General features: G+C 35.0%; 1 protein-coding gene across 2 annotated transcripts in view; it reads left to right on the plus strand.

The window, feature by feature from the left end:
* The window catches only part of man2a1 (mannosidase, alpha, class 2A, member 1), a 242408-nt gene extending 231141 nt beyond the window's left edge, over positions 1-11267 (plus strand). For both annotated transcript variants that reach the window (XM_006627014.3, XM_015338057.2), the window contains exons 21-23: positions 1278-1469; positions 4386-4496; positions 6385-11267. In XM_006627014.3, coding sequence (XP_006627077.2) covers positions 1278-1469; positions 4386-4496; positions 6385-6537 — 456 coding nt within the window. In that variant the 3' untranslated portion in view covers positions 6538-11267. The remainder of the gene's footprint in view (positions 1-1277; positions 1470-4385; positions 4497-6384) is intronic.
* The last annotated feature ends 14940 nt before the right edge of the window (positions 11268-26207 follow it).

Below are 26207 nucleotides of genomic sequence, written 5' to 3' on the forward strand. Positions count from 1 at the left end.
AGAATGTTTTTTCTGTGTGACTGTGTTATGACTGTGTCTAGGGGTAAAGGGGTGTAACCTTTAGGATGATTTGGATGCAGGTGGGTTTCTGGTGAGGGACTTAAGAAGTGTGACATCAAGTTTTGGTGCAAAATTTATTTATTTTAAAGTGAATAAGTGACTGGTACGTAATGGGACACAATAACACACAGGGAAAGGGAACTAGAGTGGTGCCAAAGAAAAGAAAATAACAAACAAAATGGAGCTGGCTAATAAAGTGAGGGGAAGCTGGCCCATCTACCAAAACAAAACCCAAAACACTCGGTCTTCAGCGTCTTCTAACGCCCTGGCTAACCTTCACTAACTACCCAAAACCATACAAGACGAAAGGCACTCACCCATCCTAAACTAGTGTTACTAATACAAAGATCAACTACGTGTGTAGAATGTACCCGACAACCTTAACTAACCCTTAACACAAAAGTTCACACAAATACACAAGTGAACTATGAATACAAATAAGGGAAATCGAGAGTAGACACAAGGAATAGGGTACAAAAGTTTGTAATTCAGTCTCTTCCAGGCTGGGTTACTAGAATACCTTGTGTCCCTGGTTACTGCAGTTGAACAGTGACATAACCTATTTATGAAATTGTTTGGCATCTTCAGTTAGGCATAATTTATATTTCAATTTTTTATGTCATATCTGAAAACCCGTGTACATATACCAAGTGTTTTAAAGTATTTTTGCTTTGTATCTAATAATTGCTGTTTGACAGTGCCTTTTTAGTAACAACTCACACATCTATTATTCAAATCAAATATTAAAAAGTCAGGTCAGGCATCTATTAATCCAGTATAACATTATAATTTCTGTGGAAATATTTATTATTTTGAATTACTCAAAGCAGTTTTCAGTATCCTCCACATACAGTATTTATGTCTGAATTTTCTAGTGCTGGTATGTACAATCTGTGTACAGTATGTGTGTATACTCTTAAATTACTACCATAGTATCTCACTCTAAAATGTGAGGAGAGGCTACCCTTTTCAAAGAAACGAGGCCCTCGTGCTCATTGGGATTCCATACATTGAGAGCTTGATGTGTACTTATTATGAATTAAGATCAGAAAAGGGCTTAAAAAATAATGAGGATGTTGTATCAGAAAGATTTATTTTAATAAGAGAAGAAAAATCCATTTGGCTGTTCTGAGTAATTCAGTTCTAATACGTCTATTTGCCTTCAGCAAAATCTGTAGTATTATTGCTTAATCTTGTTTTTATGCTTTATTTAACAGAAAGAGAACAGCAAGCCATCAAGCTATCCCTCTCTGCTGAGCCATGTATCTTCATTGTACTTGAATCACCCAGTTCTTCCTATGACTATTAGCACTGATTTTGGAGATGCATCACTCTCAGCCTTCAGCCCACTTGTTTCATCAATGCCATGTGACATGCATTTGGTTAATCTCCGAACCATACAGTCAAAGGTATTTTTTCTATAATTTTCATTTTAAAAAATGTTACTTGTATATTTAAAATTATGTTTAGTTATTAATATTCCTTTTTTCATTTGGGTCTATAGAAATATTTTTTTCTAATATTGTTTAGTAAGCATTTTACAGTGAAATCATGGACTCCCCAGAGTCTCAGTCAAAAAAAGGCTTTCTGAACACAGGTTGAGCCCTGATAGTCTGAGCTTGGGTAATGTGACTAGCTAGCTATTGACCGTCTTCCCAGGCCCCTTGCAGGCTTCCATTGACATCTGAGAGCCAACCTGCAATAACTCTCCTGTAAGGCATTGTGAAGCTTGCAACATGTCTAAACAATGAATAGCGTTTATGGGTTGAAATGTCCAAGGAAAATCATTGTCATTCTTCTTTCTACATGCGATAAGGACTCATGAAAATAATTGGATTTTTCTTATTGGGTAGATGTAAAAAAAAATACAAAAAGAAAAAATGTTCAAAGGTCTCACGGATTATTTTAAACATGCTGCCAAACAACATTTTACATTCATTGGCCCTGTCAATAAAGTGTGTTCCAACTATTACAGCTTATGAATGTTTAATATTAAAAAACATAAATAATATGGAACATGTACTACTGTACCTGAGGACCACACTGGTGAACAAGTGATGACCTCTTTGTGGTTGAGAATCTGTAGCTGACAGAAACAATACATAAAGAGCCCTATATCTCAAGCCCCTTCCTCAATTTTCAAGTAATTTCTGGTGCTGAACATGTTATTGTAATTTGGCCCATTTTTCATTTGGAAGGGACAGACATCCTTTGATTGATGCAGTGTCCTCTCAAGCCAAAGATTCTTCTCTAATTACTTTAAGGGGGGTGAATATGCTTGCCAATTTGTTCAATTATTTATTAAAGGGATCTACCAGGTTGTCAGCTGAGACTGAACTGTCTTTGTCGCAGGAGGCTTAGTGATGAGGCAGTTTACAGTACAAAATCTGTAAGAGAAATTTACATGACAAAGACAAACTACTAGATGTAATCATTTATATCTGCAGAAGCTATTGCTCAAGGACACATAATGAGAAACTAGATGTACCACTGTGAAAATATACAGGAACTATTTCCGTATATCTATGTAACAGTAACAAGTGAAAAATATATTGGTAAAAATATGAGTGTTTTTAGAACTTATGTACAAGTGAAATTCTAAGGATGAAAATAAATATGTATACCCGTTTTTAGGTTGCTAATTAGTCTGTAATGTGCCCGGTGATGGACTAGTGTCCTGTCTAGGGTGTACCCTGCCTTGTCACCTTTGCTTGCTGGAATAGACTCTGGCACCCCTGCGACCCTGTATTGGATTGGGTTTAGAAAATGGATGCATGGGTTAGTGTGTAGTGCTACTGAAGATCAACGGAATGATTAGACCAATTGAGGTTGATTGGTTAGGTGTGTCTCTATACAGAAAAATTCAGAGAAACCCTGTCAAGCTTCTTAATAAGGGATAACACAGAGAAGATCCTGAACTGAATAGCCTTTTCATTTTCTTTACATCAGAGTAATTTGAACTTGTTTCATTATTAATGCTTTTCAATTGAATAATGTTTAAATATTAACTAGAATAATTTCTCTTCTATGTGAATGCAGGGAGTTTAAGTATTCAAAATGTAATATTTACATGGATGACTGAGAATTTTCAGAACATACACTGTTGTTACCCATGAGTACCCATGAAGAATGTAGTTTTAGCTTCTCAACTTTCCTTACTATTCCCCTAACAATAAGTTTTTTAATAATGAGATTTTCATTGATTATGAATATGCATCTCTTGAGTGGTTCAACCATTGAAGACCCTTGCATGAGCGCACGTTGAACTCTATGACCCATTTCACTAGCTGACTTTACCCAGAGTGCAGAACTGGGAGATTATATAACTCTGATCTAGCCCTCTTACAGCTGTAAAATAACTTTCAGTGGTTCACCAAAAGTAAATAGGTAGTAAGCAAAGTATGCATATTGAAATCATCATGGAAGAAGCCTGTTGGTTTCTTTGTGAGCCAGTTTTTCTACCTGTTGATCAATGATCGATAGCAGATCTTCAGCCTCAAGGATCATCTTTCAGAATATGTTATAATACTGATAAGTTAGATCTCCTAGCATGTTTTCTGTCTACCCTCTGCATTTATATATTTCAAGAAAAGAAGTGATAGTTTCAAAACGAACATAGATAAATATAAATTCCAAATCTGTAGAAAAATTACTGAAATTAATCCTGATATTTCTGATCCTGATATAGAAATTAATTTCTGCCAAAAAGTATATTCTAGATTTCTTCTAGAATTCAAGAATGAAAAAATGAGATATCATTCATTAGTAAGTGTGTTGAGCCTGAAACTCATCAAAGTTACTAAAGGATATGAAATGTATAAGTATTATTTAATCTATTTTAAGTCCACTTGTCCTGGTGAGAGTCAGGGTGTTTAAATTAAAGCTCATTCTGTTTGGTATTGCCATGTTCTGATTCTCATTCACAACGTCCTAGACTCATAGTCTGCAAAGAGAATTCCACAAGAACTCCAGAAAACTCATTCCTTCCGTTTGAGTTACTGAACTTATATATGTAAAACTAATATACAGAAGTTTTGTTTAGTCATCCTGCAATTTTCCCCCTCAATATTTTCAGGGGGAAAAGCATTATTAAAATAGAACTCAGAAGAGCTGCAGGGAAAAAAACTACTTATTGGTTTATTTCATTGAACTGCAATGACCTTTTACACAGTGGAACTTTCAGTTATTTTAGAAGACTGCTGGAGGTGCAGCTGAGCCATGAAAGAAAAAATCTCATAAAGTCATAGTGTTAAAACTGAGATGCCCTTCAGGAGTTAAGGGCGGTTGTGCATTGATCATTAAGAAATAACTTATTTTCTTTGCAGGAGGGAGATGGGCCATCAGATGAAGCAGCCTTAATTCTGCATAGAAAAGGATTTGACTGTGCATTCTCCACTAAAAACACAGGGTTGCTCTGTTCTACAACACTTGGCAAGGTAATTGCACTAAACAATGTAACACTTCTTAATCCTGGTGTTTGGGGCTCTACTGTTTTTTTTCTACTGTTTTTGAAAACATTTTGGTTGCAGTCAAGTTCTTAAAGTTACTTAAACCAATAATGTACTTAAAATGCTTTTTTAATTATGCTTGTATTCTGAATACATATGTTTTAATATATGTTTGTTACTTTATATTTAAAATCATGTTCTTCTATATTGCCCCAAAACTGTATTTTCAGTTTCAAAAAGAGTGGCCAAAAATATAAAAAAAAGTTTAAAGTTTTTTTTCACTGTATAAGGGGAACAGACATCAATGACTCCATTGCTGTCCTGTAAATTTAAGAGCAAAGATTTATAGCCTTGTTTTGTGTATGTATATGGAGAGATTTAAATGGCTGTTTGCATTTAACATTACTCACATTTAGATAAAGGGTTCCATGTTTCTGAATTTGAACTTATTCTTATTCTGCAGAATTTTCAATTTGTCACCCACCCCTTTATAAATATTATTTCAGATATTATGTGCATAACTGTAGCAATTGTACTGGTCACTTTAGATTGAAAGGCATTGTATACTTTTACTGTATTCTCACATTGTTTACCAGTGCCCTGTTTTTTAAAGGTAATGGGACCATGAAAAACAACAGAAGCCAAACTACTGGTCTTCTTAGTATAGGAGTGAAGCTAAGAAATAAAACAAGATTACAGGAAGAATAATCAGAACTTTGAAATCAAGGTGATGAGAAAATTAATATATGAAGCAAGAAATCCTGTTTTGAATACATGGGTCCTTTAAACAAGGTTCTTATATAGGATTAAAAGGAAAGGTAGGGCATGTAAGAAAAGGCTTAAGAATACCCTCTTGAGTATCCTTGAGGTGCAGAATTTGTCAAGAGTATTACCCAATTACTGTTTCACATGTACTCATGTCCTTTGACCCTGCCAGCACTGTCTGCTAGATTGGATAATGCTGATATGGGGAGTGAATGGCTTATTAGGTCTGGATTGGCAAATCAAAAAGAACTTGGCAGCATATATCTCTGAGAAAAGAGTGACCTGTGTTTTTTCAGTCTTCTGAATCCCTGTCTTTAAATGTACAGGAGTGGCAGTGTTTTTCTGTAAATTCCACAGAGATTAATGCCTTGAGCTGGAAAACATGGAGCCTTTTGTTTAATGTTAAACACTGTTAGACAGTCGACTTGGGATAAAATATTTAATTTGATTGACATCCCATGTGGTTATGTTACCTAGTCCAGGTACAAAAACAGAGTTTAAGCACTGTTTATGCATATCTGTTCTCTGAATGCAGTGTACTTGTGTTCCTGTACACATAGTGTTTTCCTCACCATTGACAAGAAAAGGCTTTCACTTTCCCTGACAGCACAATTTATGTTCTTCAAAGCTGCTTTTAATCAAGGAAGCCCGTCGGCAACAAGGGAACAGTTCCTATGGTGTATTAGCCTGATGAGAAGGGGGAAAATTCTCAATATGATCCTATTTCATCAGTCGTCTCTTCTCTGATTTAATAGGACAAACGTGGAAAGATAGAGACCAGCAAATGCATATAACTTTGGCCTTTTCCATTTTGTGATCATAAACATGGATAAATTATTGACCAGCTACATTTTTATTAGAAAAAAAAACTTAAAATACTTTACTATTTTCACAAATGGTTCAAAGATATTCACTTACAAAACCTGCCTTAAAATTTCTGTACCTTACCTGTACCTTGGAAATATGACTATGATTTGAAATATGTAAAAGTCTGAAAGACTATGTGATGCCTGAGTAACATCAATATACAATAAAATGATGGTTTTACTAATTAATGTGCTGGATATATTTAATTGTCTCAAAACTGAATTTATTTCTTTTTTAATCATAGATTGCCCTGGAGAGGATATTCAAGGAAATGAAAGTGCAGAGCTTCACACCAGTGTCTTTATCTTTGATGCACACATCTGATGAAGGCAAGAACACAAATGAGATACACCTTAAGTCTATGGAGCTCAGTACTTTCCGAATAAAACTGAGATGAAGTTGCCCCCTTCATGATATGCACAAGATTTGACAATACTGAGGAAAGACTTCCTTTTCCTGTTTTTGATGAATTATGTGTGCATCAAAAGCCATGAGACTGTATCTTTAACCAGGAAAGACAATAGAGGATGGGGTTAATCAAAATACAAATCACCTTAAGCCTCACAAGGGAGTGCAATATACCTTGTCTCACACAGTCTCAGGTTCAGCGTTTTCCCAAGCGTTTTTTTTTTTTTCTTTTAAGCAACTAAAAAGACTAAAGAAAAAGACATCACTGTGCTGGAAAATATGTTTAACCATCGGATTCTATAGGAAGACTGGTGCTGGGGTTGAATGCAAATGTTCTGCTGAAGTGAGAAAACAGAATTCCACTGAATTTGTTAAGAGGAGGTAATCTTTGACCTTTGGTCTGGAGAGTTTGTTGAGCTGTACATTTCTGATACATCTGCGTCTTAAGTAATGTGCAATGGAACAGTTTTAGTCTAAGAATTACTATCCCATCTTTTGGAACAGGGGACAAAAAAGGATTCTCAAGTGGATTTTTTTATTATTCCAAAGTTGCCATATGGGATTAAAATGTGCCTTATTTTCAGGTTTCTTAATGGATCTTTTATGTACTGTTCTTACTATCTTGTCTTTGTATCTTGGTGTCACAGTTCTGTTGTAGTGAAGTGTTTCATGTTTATCAACAATGCAGATGAAATTTCAGAAAAGTCACCAGAGCAAAATATAAGCCAGTCTTCTTCAGACTGTTTAGCTTCTGGGAACTTTAAATGTATGGTAATGATAAAATTAGATGTCATTGCACCACTGGTAATTTCAAGTGCTATACAGTATGCTTATTTTGCCAAGGTAAAAACAAAGCATTTCTTTTTTCATTGAGATCAGCCAGGCTATTTTTTTTTCTCTGGGGAAAGGGAGAGTAATTAATCTTCTGTTTATGTGCAATGAATGTGGATTGCTTTATAGTTTGTTGGGCAATGTTTTCATAATTATGTTTTAATTGATTTTATGGAGTGTGTTGTATAAGTAGATATGATTAGTTGAGAAAGTCAGCTTTGCAGTGAGCTTTCTGTATTGCGTATTTGATTGATCCTTAATCATTTGTGATTTATATGGACCTAATTGAGTTAAGAGGACTTTTATTTTTAAAGTTCTATCAGGTTTATAATTTTTACAGCTGATTTTCTTCAATATTGAAAATGAATGAATGATTTAAATTCATTTTTCACTTTACATTTTACAAGAAATTACTAGTTGTGTGAAGGAGATTGGGTTTTGCAGTAGTTCTCTTAAACTTATAATGCTTTAAGGTGGTGGGCTTTTATTTAAAATAATGAAGGCAAAATGTTATATTTTCAAAATGGTTTTGACATTGGAGGCTACATAAACATGTCAAATTCACTATAGACTAGTACTTTGCATTTTTTATGGATTGCAAGTGAATCAAAATGATGATGGTAATAAGAGTGTACAGAAAAGGGTTAAAATCAGTAACATTTAAAAATGTCAACCTCTGTTAGCTGATTCTTACAAAACTAAGGTGTGTTCATCATGGGGCAACCGATTGTGTTTGTGTAGTCATACAAGCATGCTGGTTAATGGTAATGGCAATTAACTGTCAGTGTGTTTTTCAACACTACTTAAAGAGGACAAGCAGAAATAAAAAATCCAGTAATATTTTAAAAGACATGCTATGACAGCCACATCTCCTGTCCTTTCCTAATGAATATGAAGACATCAATTCCCACAATAGGAAAACAATTACAGCTGATTTCTACTGTGATATTTTTTTAATATAACACAAAAGTGCACTTTGTTTATATTTTCTCTATTTACAGATCTACCAACTACCGGTTTGTATAGTTTGCAGTTATTATGTCAAAAAGAATTGGAAATGACAGTAATAATAAGTCTTTGTTGGATTCTGGCAGATGTATGCAGGCTTATTAATTTCAATGTGTGTTTTTTTATTTTAATACTTTAATGAAACACAGCCCCTTTGAAGGGTGTATGTTAAATTTCTTATTTAAGCATGTTACCTATTCAAAGGAGTGCCTAATGTTTTAAAATATTCTCACCTGTTCACACGAACAACACAGTAGTGATGCAATCAAACTCACAATTATGTATGTTGAGAAACTGCAAGTAATTGACCTACAAATTTATCTGTTCCTCTTTGTTAACTAGAACAAACAAAGCTAACTAAAGTGTCTTTCTAGCATTTTAAAGTTATTGGAAACATTTTTTTAGGAGTAAAAACACCGAATATAGAAATAATTGCAGATTCATTGACAGTTTTCCCTTTAAAGATATGTTCAGAAAGCAATTAGTATTTGTCCAAATTGTGCTAAAGAAAACACCTCAAAAGCTCCCGTATTATTTTGTGGGTAGCCCTATACTATTATTTTCAGGCAATAGCTGTTCCTATACACTGCCTGCCTGGGTGCACAGGTTAATATAAATTCTACAGTAAGTAATGAAAGGACATTCTTCCAGCAACATGTAGCAGGAATACTTACAACTTATTTTAAGAAACAAATACATTAACCTGATGGGCTCTAATGCAGTTCTTTGTAGCATCTGTCCACCTTGCACTGTATTTTAACAGAATATGAATGCCATTCAACACAAATATATTTACATACCCAACCCCAGTTACCTGAGGCTCATTCACTTCACTTGAAAAACAAAACAATACAATGGGACTGTTTCCATGTTCATGTGTAAGTACTGTACCAAGCTGTGTGTAGCCTACATGCCTGTTGGCACACCCCCATGACCTGCGCCACACTTTTGTGTTATCTGGTTAAACCTTCACCTGTTTTACAAAATGAAAGCTGAGGCATTCCATTTAAAATTCTCTTACATAATACCCCTATTTCTTTGGTAATGTTTAAATTTTCTCACGCCTGGTCAAACACTGTTCATCTGTTAACATAGGAAACTCCATGCGATGGGACTCATAGGACAGTCTTTTTGGAGCCTGCTGCTTCCTTTGAGAACAGTTGGCTAAGAGCGACAGTTTAACACTGTTGTTCTCTGTGTCTTCTCCTCTGGTAGGACCTTCCAGTCCCTGCCATGAGTCACTGTACTAGCCCTATCATCCCTGCCATCCCTGCTTTTTAACCTGTGAGTTTGTTTCTGTACATCAATTAGAATTAGGATCAATTTAAAAATACACTACAGACACTGCTGTAACAGTCTACTGAAAGTCTATCTATACAGTACTGTTATATTCTACCTTACCTGTAAATAAAGTTACATGTGTTACTTTATGCAAAAGTGCTATTTTTCATGCATTTGTTACACAGAATTTGATGGCACTAATAATTTATGAAGCAAAGAATAATCCAATTCATTTTTGTATCAAAGAAAAAAATGTCATGGGCTTACTGTAATCACAGATTTGTGTGTTCTTCTTCTGCATTTATGTTCTAAGGGATGCCAAATCTCATTCAGTCAAATCTTTACCCATTTGCTCTATTGCAGTTGTTCAGCTGGCTGTTGTTTAGCACAATGAAAATCAATAGGCAGCAACATGGCAATATTTGTGTTGTCTGCGTGTGCTTTAATTGGTGATGTTTTCACTGTTGGTGTGCTTTCATATGATGGTCTAACCCAATGCATGTTTAGAACTTTTAGCAGCATCTTTACCGATTGAGTCGAAGAAATCCATTCCCATGTTCAGCCACATTCAGGTTTATGACACACAAAGTCAATATCTAAATCTCTAGCAACTTAATAGTAACAGTAAACTCTACATGTCATATGTTAATTTTGATAATGCAGAAAACCAAAATACAGCTTCCTTTTGGCAACTGATTCTAGGATTTGTGTAAATAAGAAAATATTATTTCCCATGTCTAACTAAGGACAGCATAGTGGTGCAGTGGTTAGTGGTTGCATTAGATTGGGTGTTTAGAAAATGGATGGATGTCTTGATTGTTCATTTTAAACAATGCACATTCATACAAACCCCACTGGTAGCAAAAATGGAAATTGCCATTATACTCAGCAAGCATCTTTTTGTTAAATATTTGACAGTAAGGACTTTTATTAATCTGGACGTTTGCATGTACATCAATGACAAGAAAAGAAGCTTTAGCACTAAGTACTGACTAGAAACTATCCTGCCAGAAGGACGGTGTATTTGCTTTATTCTTCTTACTGCTGCCCACACAGTATTGCAGTATTGTTGTTTCTCTTATTACAAAGTCCAAAAAGGTTTTCTGGAAATGTCTTTTTTAAAGTTACTGAAAGACACATTGATGCTCTGGTCCTACATTCAACCACAGGATTATGTGTTTGAAAAAAGTTAAATTAAGTTGCTGTGTTCTTCTTATCTAAAATATTGTATTGTATAATTTTGTGAGCACATAAGAAGAATGTGGGTCTTAATTGGAATCTCAAGGCTAATTTGCTAGCAATAAGAATTTAATCAGTTATCAGCATAGTGACAAATACCTTTCCAGCAGTACAGAAATACACCAAGAGAAAAAATAGGTTCATGTAGATTAGTTACCAAGTGATTTGGCAGAATTGAATATTTAGCTCTCAGAGGGATGTTTATTTTTCACACTGAATGCCTTTTTGAATATTCCTTCCCATGTATATAATTTGTGTGGTTTAGGTGATTCTCTGAATGTTTGATTTTTTTTCTTCAAGATTTTTATATCTTTTGGTGAAATGTAATATAATGGCATAAATAAAATGGAAATATTCATATTTGTTTTGTTTTTAATTTATATACATAAAGAAAGCTTGCAAACTAAAAAGGAGCATTCAACCAATCTAAACTTTTGTCATAAATGAAATCCATTTTAGTTTTCAATTGAGACCACATCTTTGTTTCACTACTAAGTGATGTACTACCCCAAATTAACTTGATTTATATCTTCTAGGTTTTTACATATTTAATCTGCTTCTCATTCTCCTTTGTTCTAGAAATTGAAGACATTTTGCTGTCTTAACCTGCCTGTATATGGCAGTCCACTTAGAGTAGGAATTATTCTTATTTGAAGTACTAAGGCTATATCATTTTGTGGTATATTGACCAAAACTAAGCACAATATTCTAAATGTCTTACTAGTTTACATGTTTAACATTATTATTATCAAAACATTATCACATTATTATTATTAGTTTATTGTAACACTTAACCAGTGATGATGGACTTCATTCTAGGATGTAGTGAATGTTATGAACAATCTTCTATTGTGAAAATGTATGTGAAGTATTCAGTAACCATTCATGCTTTTAAACTTTTATTTTTATTTTATTTTTCACATTCTATTATAAAAACCCTCTTATCTTATAACTTCTATTTACAGTTGCAGTTTTTGGGGACAAAAAGCTTTCTATTATTTTATTTCTGATTTCTGAGTGTTTATGTAGGATTTTCTCAAAATGCTTTGTAACAGATAGAAAAGGTGGTATTGTACTGGCCCAGTATACTCTATTCCTCTTTCCATTGATTTGTCCTTAAAAGAGTGATTCAACATCATAATATAGATATAAAAAACAAAACAAACCTTTTCATCCGCTATTGTTCATGTACACTTAGAGAAGTTTAAACAGCAAGTCAGTAAATTGTATCATTTAAATTCACATGGATGTTCATCATGGCTGCCATGAATAAAATGTTAAGGTTGTGTTTCTTTCCTGTTATGTAAAGTATGACATATCTTCCCTTAAGCAATAATCTAAATGTAGGATCTATCCCACAGTAAAAAAAAAAACAAGCTGATGTAAATGTTTAGCTCATATTTTCCCATTTTTGTTACTTCATTTTTCCTAAATAAGATATATTGAATATGAACAAACCCAACTGTCACAGTAAAGAAAGTGTGTGGCAGTTGTTTGATGCAAGTACTCAAATGACATTTTTTCTTTTTTATGCATTTTTCTTTTGCAGAAAGATTGTAATGAGTGCAGAAAATACAGTAAATCAAGCACCCTGCTGTCTATAAACCTAGCAGCACTGAGTCAAAAGAATTTATAAAACTTTTCTGCAAAGTGTGCTTTGGGAGAAAAAAAAGTCAGTCAGAATATGATTGATGCCTGATTTAAGCATCTGTTATGGTCTACCTGCAGAAAATAAAGCATAAATGAAGAGCAATCTAGAAAATTGCAACTTTTCTGTTCTAGGTTCAGAAAATATAGGTTCAATATATAGGTCTAGGTGCTTGCAGCAGTTGAACTCTCATGTTTCTTTCCAGACGTCTTGTTCTTGTTCTGAAGGTATATTTGCATAAATTAAATTACTGTTTACCAAGGTCAGTGATTTTTTTTTCTTGTGCTACAAAAATATTTTAACAGACCCTCTCCTACATAATACAGTATATAATACAGTTTAAAGCCATTTTGAAAAAAAAAAGTTAAATGTTTATTTAACTTCACAATACTGAGAACATGAGCTTCAAATCTTGGGTCAAAAATTCAGGTCAAGGTAGCAGCCTGAGAATGATGTAGTTCAGAAGCAGTGTGGAGCTCTCCTGTGAATGTAAATGTTTATGCAGTCAGTGAGATTTTTAGTGGTTTAACTGCAGTAGTAATGAATAGATTGGTTGCTTTAGAATTTGATTTATTACAATTAGTAGTTTAACTCACTTTGGATTCTGGATATATACACAGCAAGTGATCTGACAGCTCAGGTTCTAAAATCCTTTATCTAAAGTTAGAGTAAAACTAAAACAATGCCTTTCAGCGATTCAGAAATGTCTCAGATTTCAAAATGCATTCCAGCTACTAACACTACTAATGCAACACGATAGAAATGCACCTCTCCTTCCAATGAGGATGAACTGGGCAACACAACTGACATAATCTTCCTCATGTCTTTCGATGAAAGACTAGCAAAGCTGGATTTGTTAGATGTTCTGAAAGGAGATACAGTATCCGTGATTTGAGGAACAACCTTGAATACATCCATAAGACGATCATGGATCTTAGAGAGGAAAACAATATAATAAAAGGTACTGTATTGAGCTACAATCTAAGGTTAATGTCACTTCTTAGGAAAACAAACATTTGAAAGTATCTCTTGGCTTTGCAAGTTAGATCCATGTGGGATAGCCCCATTGTTATGGGAATATCTGAAAGGGTTGCAGCTAATGTGGAAACAGCTGTCCAAAAATTCTTGACTGATACACTAAGAATTCCTTCCAACAGATTATAATTATCTCCTTTCATCATGTCCATCGAATTGGCAGACCAATAAATCTGTTCACTTTGTACTCTGTAAATCTATAGACCCTGAACGACCCTGAGATCTATTATTAAAATTTATTATAACTCAATGTAAAATAAGCATTAAACAGTTTAAAATAATTAATTTGCAGTATATGGTCCTAATGAAGACAATCCAGAATTTTTTCACTCTTTTTCTGAAATTAATTTATGCTCTAAAGTCGCTAATTGCTGGATAATTCAATGTTATGTAAAAGCATAGACTAGATAGATCAGTCACCTCACACACTTTCAAGTCCTCGGTTGAAAGTACAGTAGTGAACAGGTTCATTAAAGATATGGGCCGTTGCGATATACTGTATGGGGACTTCTTCATCTGACTGAAAGTGAATACTCTCTTGTCCACAAAACCTGTACACTTATTGATTTATTTCTGGTGAATAATTCAGCTGTTCAATACATATCACAAGCATTCATATATCCAATAGTAATTTCAGATCATGCACCTAAATTTTAAGGTTTCTGTTAATCAAAGCCAGGCTAGGACATCTTGATGGCATTTCAATACTTCTTTGTTAAAGGATGACTCCTTCAATATTTTTATACAGAAGGATTGGTAACTTTTTTGGAAACCAATGATAGATCTGATTGTTCTTCCTCTTTAACTTGGGAAACAGCAAAAACTGTTCTCCAGGGCAAAATTATCTATTCTTTCAGGAAAAAGGAGAAAGAGAGAGAAAGAATATTCCTGATTAGACCAGAAATTAATGGAGGTGAAATTTTTTCATCAACACTCACCATCTGATGAATATTTTAAAATATTTTGAAGCTTAGACATCAACGCAAAGAAGTTTAGAAGCAACCAAAGTTTTTACTCTAGAGCTTCCCAAACTCAATTTAAATTTGTCAAAAAATCTGTCCAAAACATTAATCAAAGGTAGGAAGAAGAGTGCTTTCACAAGTATTACTAAAGAGCATGGGAAAATGACATATCATGCAACTGCATAAATGAAACATTCAAATCATTTTATTCACATCTTTATACTTCAGAAAAAGAGGCATCAGACATAGAGATGAATTTATTCTCAGACAAAATTCCTAAAATCCTCTGAGATATTTCCCTCAATGTTGGGATGAATTATATAAGGCACTATTGTCTATGGAGAATGGGACATCCCTGGCATACTGTAGATAGCTTCCCTATAGAGTTCTAAAAGCATTTCAGGCCTTTTTTTGCTTCACTTTTATTAGGATGATTAAGGAGGCTTCTAGGTCCAAAAGGCAGCCTGAACATATGAACACTGCAGTGATTATTCTCCTATTACAAAAGTATAAAGACCCTAATTTGTGTGGAAATTGTCCCCATCTTACTTTATTGAATATAGATTTGAAAATTATTTTTAAACCATTTGCAAATCTTTTAAACTCTTTTAAAGTTATTAATGATGTTATTCACCCAGACCAGACCGGCTTTCTAAAATTGAGATATACAGTACATATACAGTATACCAGTTAACAGAATACAGCTTCTCAATCTAATGTATCACTCAAAACAGTCTTCTACTGCTGTGGTAGTCTCTCTTTAGATACAGAAGAAACATTTCATAGAGTTAGTTATCCTTTTCTGTTCCAAACACTGTCTTGTATGGGTTTTGGACAATATATTGGTTGACTTTGAATTTTGTATGCTAGATCCACACCTTCATTTTCCACAAATCATAATATTTCTAAACCTTTTTGACTATATTGTGGTACCACAGTATAAGGCTGTCCATTGTCACAACTTTGCAATTTTTATGGAATTATACACATATTTTTATGGAATTATACATTTATGCAATTATACACCTGAAGAAGCCTCCACGGCCGAAACGTTGTGTTCTCTTTCTTCTTTTTTTCAGCATGGAATAAACCTATTACTTGTTCCTTTGCAGCCTACGCATGCTGATGCAGCTACCAACCTGAATTTTTATGGAAGCTTTGTCCTTTGCAATCCGACAAGAAGAAACTATTCCAGGTATTCAGATAGGTTAAATGAAACACAAAATAATTTTGTATGTTGTTGACAAATTACTTTAGAACACCCCACTATCTCTCTACAATTAATACTTTATCTCATTAATAGATTCATCTATGTATCAGGCTAAAATGGTCTACATCTGAAGTATTGCCAATTACAAGTGTTAATTGGAGTTCTTTGCCCCAAGATTTACCATTTAGTTTTTACCACATGTCTTTGTTATTTAGGTCTTTTTATTATTCCAGCTTTGAATAATTATTCACCCTTAATATGGATCCATTACTCTCTTCAGTAATTCAACAGTTAGACAGACAGCTGGAACAGACTACCAATTTCTGTAAAGGGCTACATTGCTGCTGTGATGTGTCCTATTTTCCTAACATTCAATGGTTTTCCAAATTGGATCATGCTTTGCCAAACTTAAAAAACTTAAACTTAAAAGATAAAATACCTCATATTGAACTACTCTTTAGAAAACCAAATATCAGGGGGGGTCTGTGTGCTCCTGTATTTTTTCTATTCAATCTGGAACAAATTTGTCAAATAATTTTAATCTTGAAGCCATGAAGGAATTTTAACATTCCATCTAGCTTTATATCATAATCAAACTTTACTTTTTTTTTCTTTCCAGTTGTTGTAGATTTTATCTATCATCATGACAGGGTTATGATTTATCTATCTATCATGACAGCAGTGAGGGTTGGAGGGTAAGGCAAAAAAAAAAAGATTAGTTTTCTCTCTATACTTCTGGTCGACTATTATCAATGTGGTTATTTTTTCTATTTCTTTTTCTTTTCTTCTTTGCTTAGTTATTTTCTGTCATTTTTTTTGTTTGTGTAGTGTTTTTTATGTTGATGTTTTGTATTATGTATAAATAAAGAGAAGAATGATTTCCTTTGAGGGTGGCATGGTGGCATGTGATGGACAAGTGTCACATCCAGGATGTATTCTACCTTGTACGCAATGCTTGACTTCATAGACTTTTGATCCTCCACAATCCTGTATTGGATAAAGTGGTTAGAAAATGGATGAACAAACTTCTTTTGAATACAAACACTAAATATTTTTCAAGCCATGTAAATTACAGTTTATTCTTTTTTGGTAGCAGGGCGTTTTGACAAGTACAGTATGTCAGTTAAAAACAGACTGGTAACTTGCTTTCTAATTAGGGGCCTTATGAAAGGTGCTTTTGTATTTCAAGTATGTTTAAAATATACAGGAGTTTAGAATTGTTTCTAACTGAGCACCAAATGCTTCCAAAAAATTAAGCTCCCTTGTGTCTGAAGATAGTTGCTGCTTTAAAATCCTGGTCCTTGCCATTCTTAATGATGATGTTGTAGAGGTTCCTCATGAATGTACTGCTGTGCTCAGAAAGCATAAATTTATAATGAACATCTTAGTTCAATATGTTGGGAAGGGTAAGCCAACACAGAGCAATGGACAAGGACATATTTTATTACAGCTGACAAGCGACAATGAATTGCCACCTACTGTACAAGAACATGAATATCCCTAACTAGCTGAAGGTAGTGGAGATCTATCTCAGTGTGAGGCTTACATGTACTAATGTAGTGTGCTTCCAGTGGTGGTAAAGTATGTTAATGACATTTTTAATTTAAACAACTGAATTTGTGAAGAATACTATAATGGTACCAAAATAGTCTATATTAAAATAAGGTATGGATTTTAGATCTGTTTATGCGCCATGCATGGATTTTTGCAGTTTAGTTTTTATTTGTAGGTACAGATGCAGCCATTCAAAGTGCGTGGTACACACACGTACCGGAGGTAATTGGCTATGGCGTCGCGCATTGTGACGCACGATGACGTGCGGTACTGCGGTACGTGATTGGTTGACCGACAGGGGCACTCGTGGTCCGTTGGTCTGTCGTAGAAAGATTTACAGTAAACGTCTTTACTGTGCCCGTTGTAGTATTGAATATTTATATGGAATTTTACCACTGAAAGGAAATCTTAGTGCCTAAGTATAAAAAGAATAGGAGCATACTGCAACGCGTGTGAAGGCCATAAACAATATTAATTTTTTAACTTAAACATACAGTATATGGCTGGTCTCGGTACTTTAAAGAAAACATACACACCAGTATTCCATTTCTCCCTAAACATTTTAAGCATCGAAGTCTTTAACTAACGTGATACCGGAGTCAACAAGCATACTTTTACAATTTGATTAAAAGGGAATATAATATGGAATCGTATATCTCAAGAAATTAATAACGATATCATTATATTCATGTTGCAAAAAAACTGCAATGGACATAAAAACTCCCTTGCTTTTAACAAAGCGTTCCATAATTTCTAACTACGAAAATTATTTAAACTGCGGCACTTATCATTCAACCAGAGCTCGAAATATCACAAGGATTCTCTAGAGCACAGCAAAGACTGTATTAAAAGAATCGCGTATCTCAAGAAATTAATAAGATATAATTATATTTGTGTACTGCGACAGGGCTGTGTAGGGCTGTTTCACCTCTGTCTTCATGTGACTCTATTCAAAAGCCATTTAGCAAAGAGGGGATGAGAAGAGTGACAAATTAGTATACAGTACAGTACTTTAGATCTTTTTTTCTGAACTGGGGAAAATCTGATCATGTTTCTCTATAACAATAATAAAAAACTTTATTTTACATATCACCTTTAAAAGTGGCATCTCAAAACAATACAGTAGATGTAAACCACAGATTACAAAGTAAATACCCAGACAAAAGCAAACACGTTTTTAATAAGTTGCTTTTATTCATTCATAATCCGACGATCTCAGGACGACTAATGGGGGTCTGGCTTTTTTTCTGGAAAACCATAACTCTGGTCTTGTCCAGATTGACTGTCAGCGCTCAGGTCTGACAGTGCTGCTCCAGCAGCGCCAGGTTCTGCGGCAGCCTCTGTTCTGTGGGCGACAGCAGGACCAGGTCGTCTGCAAAGAGCATGAACTCGATTTCTGTAATTAATGCAGATCAGTAAATCAAGGGACAAAACAATTATTGCGCTCGGGTCCTCAATGGGCTTTGACGTGCTAATGCGTTGGTTTAACACTCCGGGTGTGCCAAGCCTCTAATGTCTCCCGACTGGGGAGGATTGGGAGGCTAGAGACACTCCTGAAAATGCAGACTTTTGTCGATGGAAACCGGTGTGTGTGTCTCTCTCTGCTGGATGTCTCTCTCACTCTCTGCTGAATGAATAAAATCATTTTAATAAAAACGTGTTTGCGTTTGTCTGGTATTTACTTTGGTCCCTTTTATCTGTTTTTCCATCTTCTTTATTGCTTTGAGATGCCACTTTTAAAGGTGATATGTAAAATAATGTATTTTATTATTGTTATAGAGAAACATGATCAGATTTTCCCCGGATCAGAAAAAAAGATCAAAAGTGCTACACCTAACTTTCTTAATTCGATGTATTTAAAGCAGTGAACTACTGTTCAGGTAGGTGTAACATAACATTCAGAAATACAATCGACAATAGTTTTGTGGTGTTTATATAGATGAAACGTTCCTAAAAAGTATAATGTAACAAAATTAAAGACGATTAAAATCTGTAATCTTTCAACTTGTACTGTATGTCATCGGAAAATACAAGAAGTTTCTGCTTTGTGTAAGGATGGTACCACAAAGTAATCTAAGTGGTGAGAAAGCTGTGCTCAATGTATTTAAGGGACTTAAAAGTAAAAGGAGATGCTTCATATTGCTTGACTAATTTTAAAAACTAAGTTATAAATGCAGACGCTCCCTCGGTGCCGCGCCGGGTGTAAATATCTAAATATACATTCGTCCTGGGCAGAGGCCGAAGAGCACCCGGCTGGGGTGCGCGGGGAAGAGCAGGACAAGAGTGAAAGTGGTCAGGGCGGGGTTTAGGAAGGCGTACAGTCTGGGCAGGTATAGATTACACTTTTCTAAAACATATTTGAAAAATATAAACGATTACAATCTAATCCTTCCACGTTTGATCCCAAAATCCCAAGAAAAATATATCTAAACGGGTAGAAAGCTATACTGAAAGTTTATTAAGATACTTAGAAGACAAAGATACTGTATCAATTTATGTTGCATTAGTCTGATTATGATTAAAAAAAACACATAGAATTAAACACGCGTTTGCGATTTATATCAAAACACGATTTAAATCAATACAAATGATTATATTGTAACGCATACTGTCCAGCCTCCATTTCTCTATAAAAATTTACTCTATTACAAATTTACAATTTGTTGATAATAGAAATGTTAAGTTCTCTAAAGCTTTGTGATAGTTGACCCACCCAGGCAGCAAAAGATCAGCTGCACTTGTAAGATGCGACTCCGAAGATATTATTAATAACCTTTTAAATCTGAAGGGAGATCTGAAGGAATCCCCCCCACACACACACAATAGAAGCAGGAAGCGGACGCAGGGACTGTTGTCAGAAGGGAAGAAGGCGACTATTCATTGCTATCAAAAATGACTTAGAATCGATTATGTTGTGATATTTTGAAATATAAAAGTCAATTGATTGTCCATAATATTGCTATTCTATTTTTTCAAAGAAATGTTTGTTAAAAGAAAAGTCCAGCACCAGCTGGATTTGAACACAGAACCCGTGAGTTGGCACGTAGACCAGTGGGCTACAAAGGAAGTCGCATGAAGAGAAAGGTGAAACAGCCCTACACAGCCGGGTTGCAGTACACAAATATAATCATATCGTTATTAATTTCTTGAGATACGCGATTCCATATTATATTCCCTTTTAATCAAATTCTAAAAGTATGCTTGTTGATTCCGGTATCACGTTAGTTAAAGACTTCGATGTTTAAAATGTTTAGGGAGAAATGGAATACTGGTGTGTATGTTTTCTTTAAAGTACCGAGACCAGCCATATAATGTATGTTTAAGTTCCAAAATTAATATTGTTTATGGCCTTCACACGTGTTGCAGTATGCTCCTATTCTTTTAATGCTCAGGCACTAAGATTTCCCTTCAGTGGTAAAATTCCATATAAATATTCAATACTTAAACGGGCACAGTTAAGACATTAAATATACATATACATACTGTATACAGTACAGTTTGCATACGGTAATATGTTTATGTTCCTAAATCAATCTCTTTTATGAGCATGTGAAAGGCATGGTGAATCGATTCTCAAAAATTACTGTACTTTGCATGATTGGAAACAAATGCGTGATTGTGAAATGCTGTGGTGTTACTTTTACAAAGACGGTCAATGAAAAAAAGAATGTGGACCAGGGCAATACTTTGAGTTTACACTTACAGCTTGTCCAAGGTCATTCATTACTAATACTATTAGTAATATCTTCGTTAAAGACTTTGATGGCGACAGCTCAAACATGAGAGGTTGAGTTTTATTAGCTCCACCTTGCGGAAATTCCGGATACTATTATTTTGCTTGCCGTATTATAGGAGAATTTACGATAACTAGCGGTATTTACCGGTAACGCGCGGTAGACTGCGTACAGCGCACCGGAAAATAATACGGTATCGCCCGCGCATTTTGAATGGCTGCATCTGTACATAGTTATTTGAATAGGTATTTGATCTATCCATAAACATCTATTTTGAAACTTTGAATTTTGATATATTTGCATATTGATTTTTATGTCATATATTTTTTCTACAGGTTTTTACCAGGTGATATGCTACATTGGGCTTTCATCCAGACATAGCACTTTGAATTTTGACCAATAAGCTTAATTTGTGTCTGGTCAACCATGAATGCAGTATACACCTTGTGAGTTTTAAAATGTGTATTTTCAATATTATTTATCTATATTGATATCTATCTTGATTTGAAAGATAGAGACCATTTAGTATTTTTTTTATTTTTCAAATCATTTAAACCAAATCATTTTTAACTTCATCACTTTGGAGTATATTGTATAGATTCTAAGTCTAGTAAAAATGTTTCAAAGTGTCAATTTTGCAAACGCATAGAATTACAAAATATGGAAACGTTTTGGAGGGCTGAATAATTTTGTAAGGCACTATATATGTTACTCATTTACAATGCCGTGTATTCTATAATACTGAGCGATTATTTCAGTTAAGCAGTATACAGCCACGGTGGTTACTATTATTTTCACTATTCCTGAGTCCTGGGGGTGATTCACTTACTTCAGGTTTGTGAAAGATTTCTCCTGATTTCCTCCAACAGGATAAAGACATTCTGGCTAGGATTGACTGGCTGTTCTAAATTGTCACTTACTAGAAGGCCCTGTGATGGATCAGTTGGGACCTTGTTTCTGCTTTGCTCCCTATACTTGTGGGCTAGGGGTAGGTATATTACTTTAATGCCATTTACAATCTATTGAAGGTATGGTCTAGTTGCAAGAGATTTCTTCACTATAAGGTTTTGAATTGAAACAAAAATATCAGCACTTTGTACTTCTCAAGGATCACAGCTGGTAATTTTTAACTTAATCAAACTAATTAATTTATTAAATTGATCAAAACTCAGGGGAGTAAATCAATTTATACGATTTTAATATATGTAACATTTGCAGTTTCATAGTCTTTCAAATAAGCAACGTGCATCTTTATTTTAAAAAAAATGGCTGATATAATTTATGAATTTGCCATATGTAAAGGAGAAATGAGCAACCATATGTGAAAGTAATGTCTTTTTTCTTTTGTGATTTGGATGAAACAGTTGTCCCAAGATAATATTTTTTTCCATTCCAGATAAAGTATGTTTAGTAACTACAGTGTATTTAGTAAGCTCTTACAAAAATAATGCCATAATGTATTAAACAACTGTATCAGCCATCGTCCATGCTCCATCTCATCCTCCTCGGCCTTGCAGTTCCTGTAGCAGGAGATTCCCATCTCACCCTCTCCTTTAGCTTGTAGACCTATCAAACCCAGGTCCCACTGAACTGACCACTGTAATCAGGCAAGTCAACCGCACCAAACTGATATTCAATCTTGTCTCCATCCCACAGCCGGAGGTTCTCCACAATAATTAAAGAACTCTTCCTCACATCACTCTGATTATCGGCTCATCTTTTTTCCCCAGTATGATCTTTTTCCTCAAAATTTCACCCTCCATATATCAGAGAGCAGTCAGTAGCAGAGAACTGTACGGGAGAGACACATTTCTCACTCCTCTTTCAAGAAACAGCTCTTTGATCTTTACCTCTCTGTTTTCAGCCCACTCCAGCAACAATCAATCCTCCTCTTCTCTTGCAGAACAATATTGCCATCCCTTCATGAAGATCCGGTATATCCACTCTTACTGGGCCACTCTTTACCCCTCCTCCATTCTTATTCCTTCTCTATTGTTTCTCCTTCCCTCTGCAACCTACACTTGGTTTATTCTCTCACTTACTGTATGTTCTTTTTCTGCACTCATGAAGTTCAACAAATTGCAACTTCAGCCTCAGCTATACCTCTGTTATCTTTGTCTCTTCCTCGAACCTAGTCCTCTCTTTCCATTTTTCCTATAGCTTTCCTGCTCACTTCAATCAGCTCTTCCCATGGATTGCATAGTTCATAATTCTAGATTGCAGCTCAACACCTGTCATTCATAAGCCCTCAGGTCCCTTACTCAATTACAGTATATAAATTACTATATAAGTTTGCTTTGCATGTTCTGTTTTTAGGGGTATGTAATGCTCTGCATTTCTGAGCCAAACATGGTAGTTAGACAATTATTTAATTAACCTGCTTTGGCAGTTTCATGTTTTACAATTACCACAAGCAGTTCTTAATTCACAGAAATGCCAGTCTGCACCATTTAAGCCATCTGCCATCTTCTGGGGAGTTCTTGATACTATTGAAACTTGTTTGCCGGCTATCGCTTGCATCACCTGCAGACTCTCATTCACATTAATCTCTACAGTGCCCACTCTCTAAATCTTTGGCTCTACCTCCTCTACTGCCCATTATCCATTCCACATCTCTGGTTCTTGAGCCTCTTCAAGATTAAAAGATGCCAATGATCATCTTTCTCCTCTACCCTTTTAATTTTAAGATCCCTTCAGTTCAGTTTTAATTCTGTGTTCCATACCCAGAATTAAACATACATTCTTTCCTGGGACAGCAGTTGCAGTGCTAGAATAACTGCCTGCAACTGGTGCCATGGGCCAACAATGCAATCTAACCCCAACCTCTACAACAATATTGTTGCTCCTTTACTTATTTACACTATTGTGAAGGTGAGGGATGGTTCAGGCAGCCTCAAATTTGTGTTGAGCTGGTGTTCTCTCAGCAAGGTCAGTTACTGCAATTTTTATATCCCATTCATCTAACTACTAAACTATAACAGGTTAATGAGAAATACATTTTAATAATAATAATAATTGCTTACACTTATATAGTGCTTTTCTGGACACTCCACTCAAAGCGCTTTACAGCCTCCACCTGGATGATGCGACAGCAGCCATAGTGCGCCAGAACACTCACCACACATCAGCTATTAGCGGGGAGGAGAGCAGAGTAATGAAGCCAGTCGTAGATGGGGATTATTAGGAGGCCATGATTGGAAGGGCCAATGGGAAATTTGGCCAGGATGCTAAGGTTATACCCCTGCTCTTTTCAAGAAATGCCCTGGGATTTTTTAATGACCACAGAGAGTCAGGACCTCGGTTTTTTTTTTACATCTCATCCGAAGGTCAGCACCTGTTTTACAGTATAGTGTCCCCATCACTATACTGGGGCATTAGGACCCACATGGACTGCAGGGTGAGCGCCCCCTGCTGGCCCCACTAATACCTCTTCCAGCAGCAACCTTAGTTTTTCCCATGATGTCTCCCATCCAGGTACTGACCAGGCTCACACCTGCTGAGCTTCAGTGGGCTGCCTGTTGTGAGTTGCAGAATGATATGGCTGCTGGCCATATTATTCAGTCTAACAATGCTATTCAGAAACTATCATTTTCATTTTCCTTGTTTTTGGTTTCTTTTTTATACAATGTATCATCATCTTTTTAATTTCCACACAACGCTACATTATGAGACTTGGTGCTCCACATCACCTCTTTAGTTATGCAATGGGGATCTTTTCTGTTTTGTCCAATGAAAAGAGGTAAGCTGACATCTAATGTTACCAGAATCTTCTTGTACTTAATTTCACTTTAGGAGCAGTATTGATTTTAATTCTATGTTCCATAAAGTGATTGCTGAAGCAGAATGTTTCATAAATAAGCAACACATTTCATGTTCTTATTTATGAACAAGTAACCATGTAAATGAAATGAGGAACCATGGTACATACTGAAGTTTTACATCTTTATTGATTTTATATCAGAATTATTATAGCAATCAAAGCACTTCAGGGTTGATTTTATTGAAGAATTAAATTTAGAGAATAGGTCTCTAATGAAGTTATACATTATACTTTGTCCTCCGATTATCTACCTCTGTTTCGCAAAAATAACATTCTTAAAATCCTAAATTTAAAACTCTGTTTTTCAACACTGACAAAGAAGTAAGATGTTTTTAGGTTACAACAAAGTATGTATCCTTAAGTTATCTGTAAGTAATTAAATAGCTTTATTTAGGCAGTTACTGTAGAAATGCTAACAACAGTATAATGACCTTAAGTTTATTGTTCTTCTGGAGCCAGCAGCCGTGCCACCCTGCAACTTACAATTGGCAGCCCACTGAAGCGACGCGCCGGTTGGAGTATTCTCAGTCGCATTTAATGGCAATGTCAGCTCAAAGATTGGGTTCCGACAAGCAGACCCTGCTGATGCAGGATTAACGCTAGGATGAGAGAGTTTATTGTTCTTCTGACTAGTGTTCATTAATGTGCTATTCAGCTTTCCAGCGGTCGTCCAATAAACGTGTGATCCTTTTATATCTAATCAAGTTCCAGAAATTCTCATCAAAATTGCAGTCATGAAAAAAATGCCTTTTCATACCATAAGAACGCAGCATAAAATGATGACTGCAAGTTTTGCATTCCATTGGCATTTCTCTCTGATATTGATCAATTTTAAAAGAACAAGAGAATATTGAGAGCTAACATCTTGAAGAAATTCTTCAAAGAGATTTACTGAGACTGGAACATTGTTAATTTATAAAAGACTCCATCTTTTTTAAGTAATATGGAGGCTCTGTCACTTTCAAGTATATCACATACATTAAATCTATGCACCCAGAATTCATTAACAATACAGCATAACTGCATTTTCCAAGTAAGAATATTTTACCATCAATTTAACTGCAGGAAGACTGTAGGATAAGTACATACAGTATACACATGTGACTCACTACCCAATATGGTACTGGTAACTTTTTCAGCTGACTAACCTTTAATACCAGTGCAGTTCTATAAGATGATACTTCTTTTCATGTTCTGTATTCAAGAGTCTTATGGAGAATTACTGCAAAAAAAGCAAGCAATGCTGTTTGTGATATCAAACAATTACTTAGTATTGTTGTTGTTTTCAGTAGAAAATTAACATAATCAGACATTTGCTGTTGTCAGATAATATTTTA

This window comes from Lepisosteus oculatus, chromosome 3, assembly GCF_040954835.1.
Source record: "Lepisosteus oculatus isolate fLepOcu1 chromosome 3, fLepOcu1.hap2, whole genome shotgun sequence".
Taxonomy (NCBI): domain Eukaryota; kingdom Metazoa; phylum Chordata; class Actinopteri; order Semionotiformes; family Lepisosteidae; genus Lepisosteus; species Lepisosteus oculatus.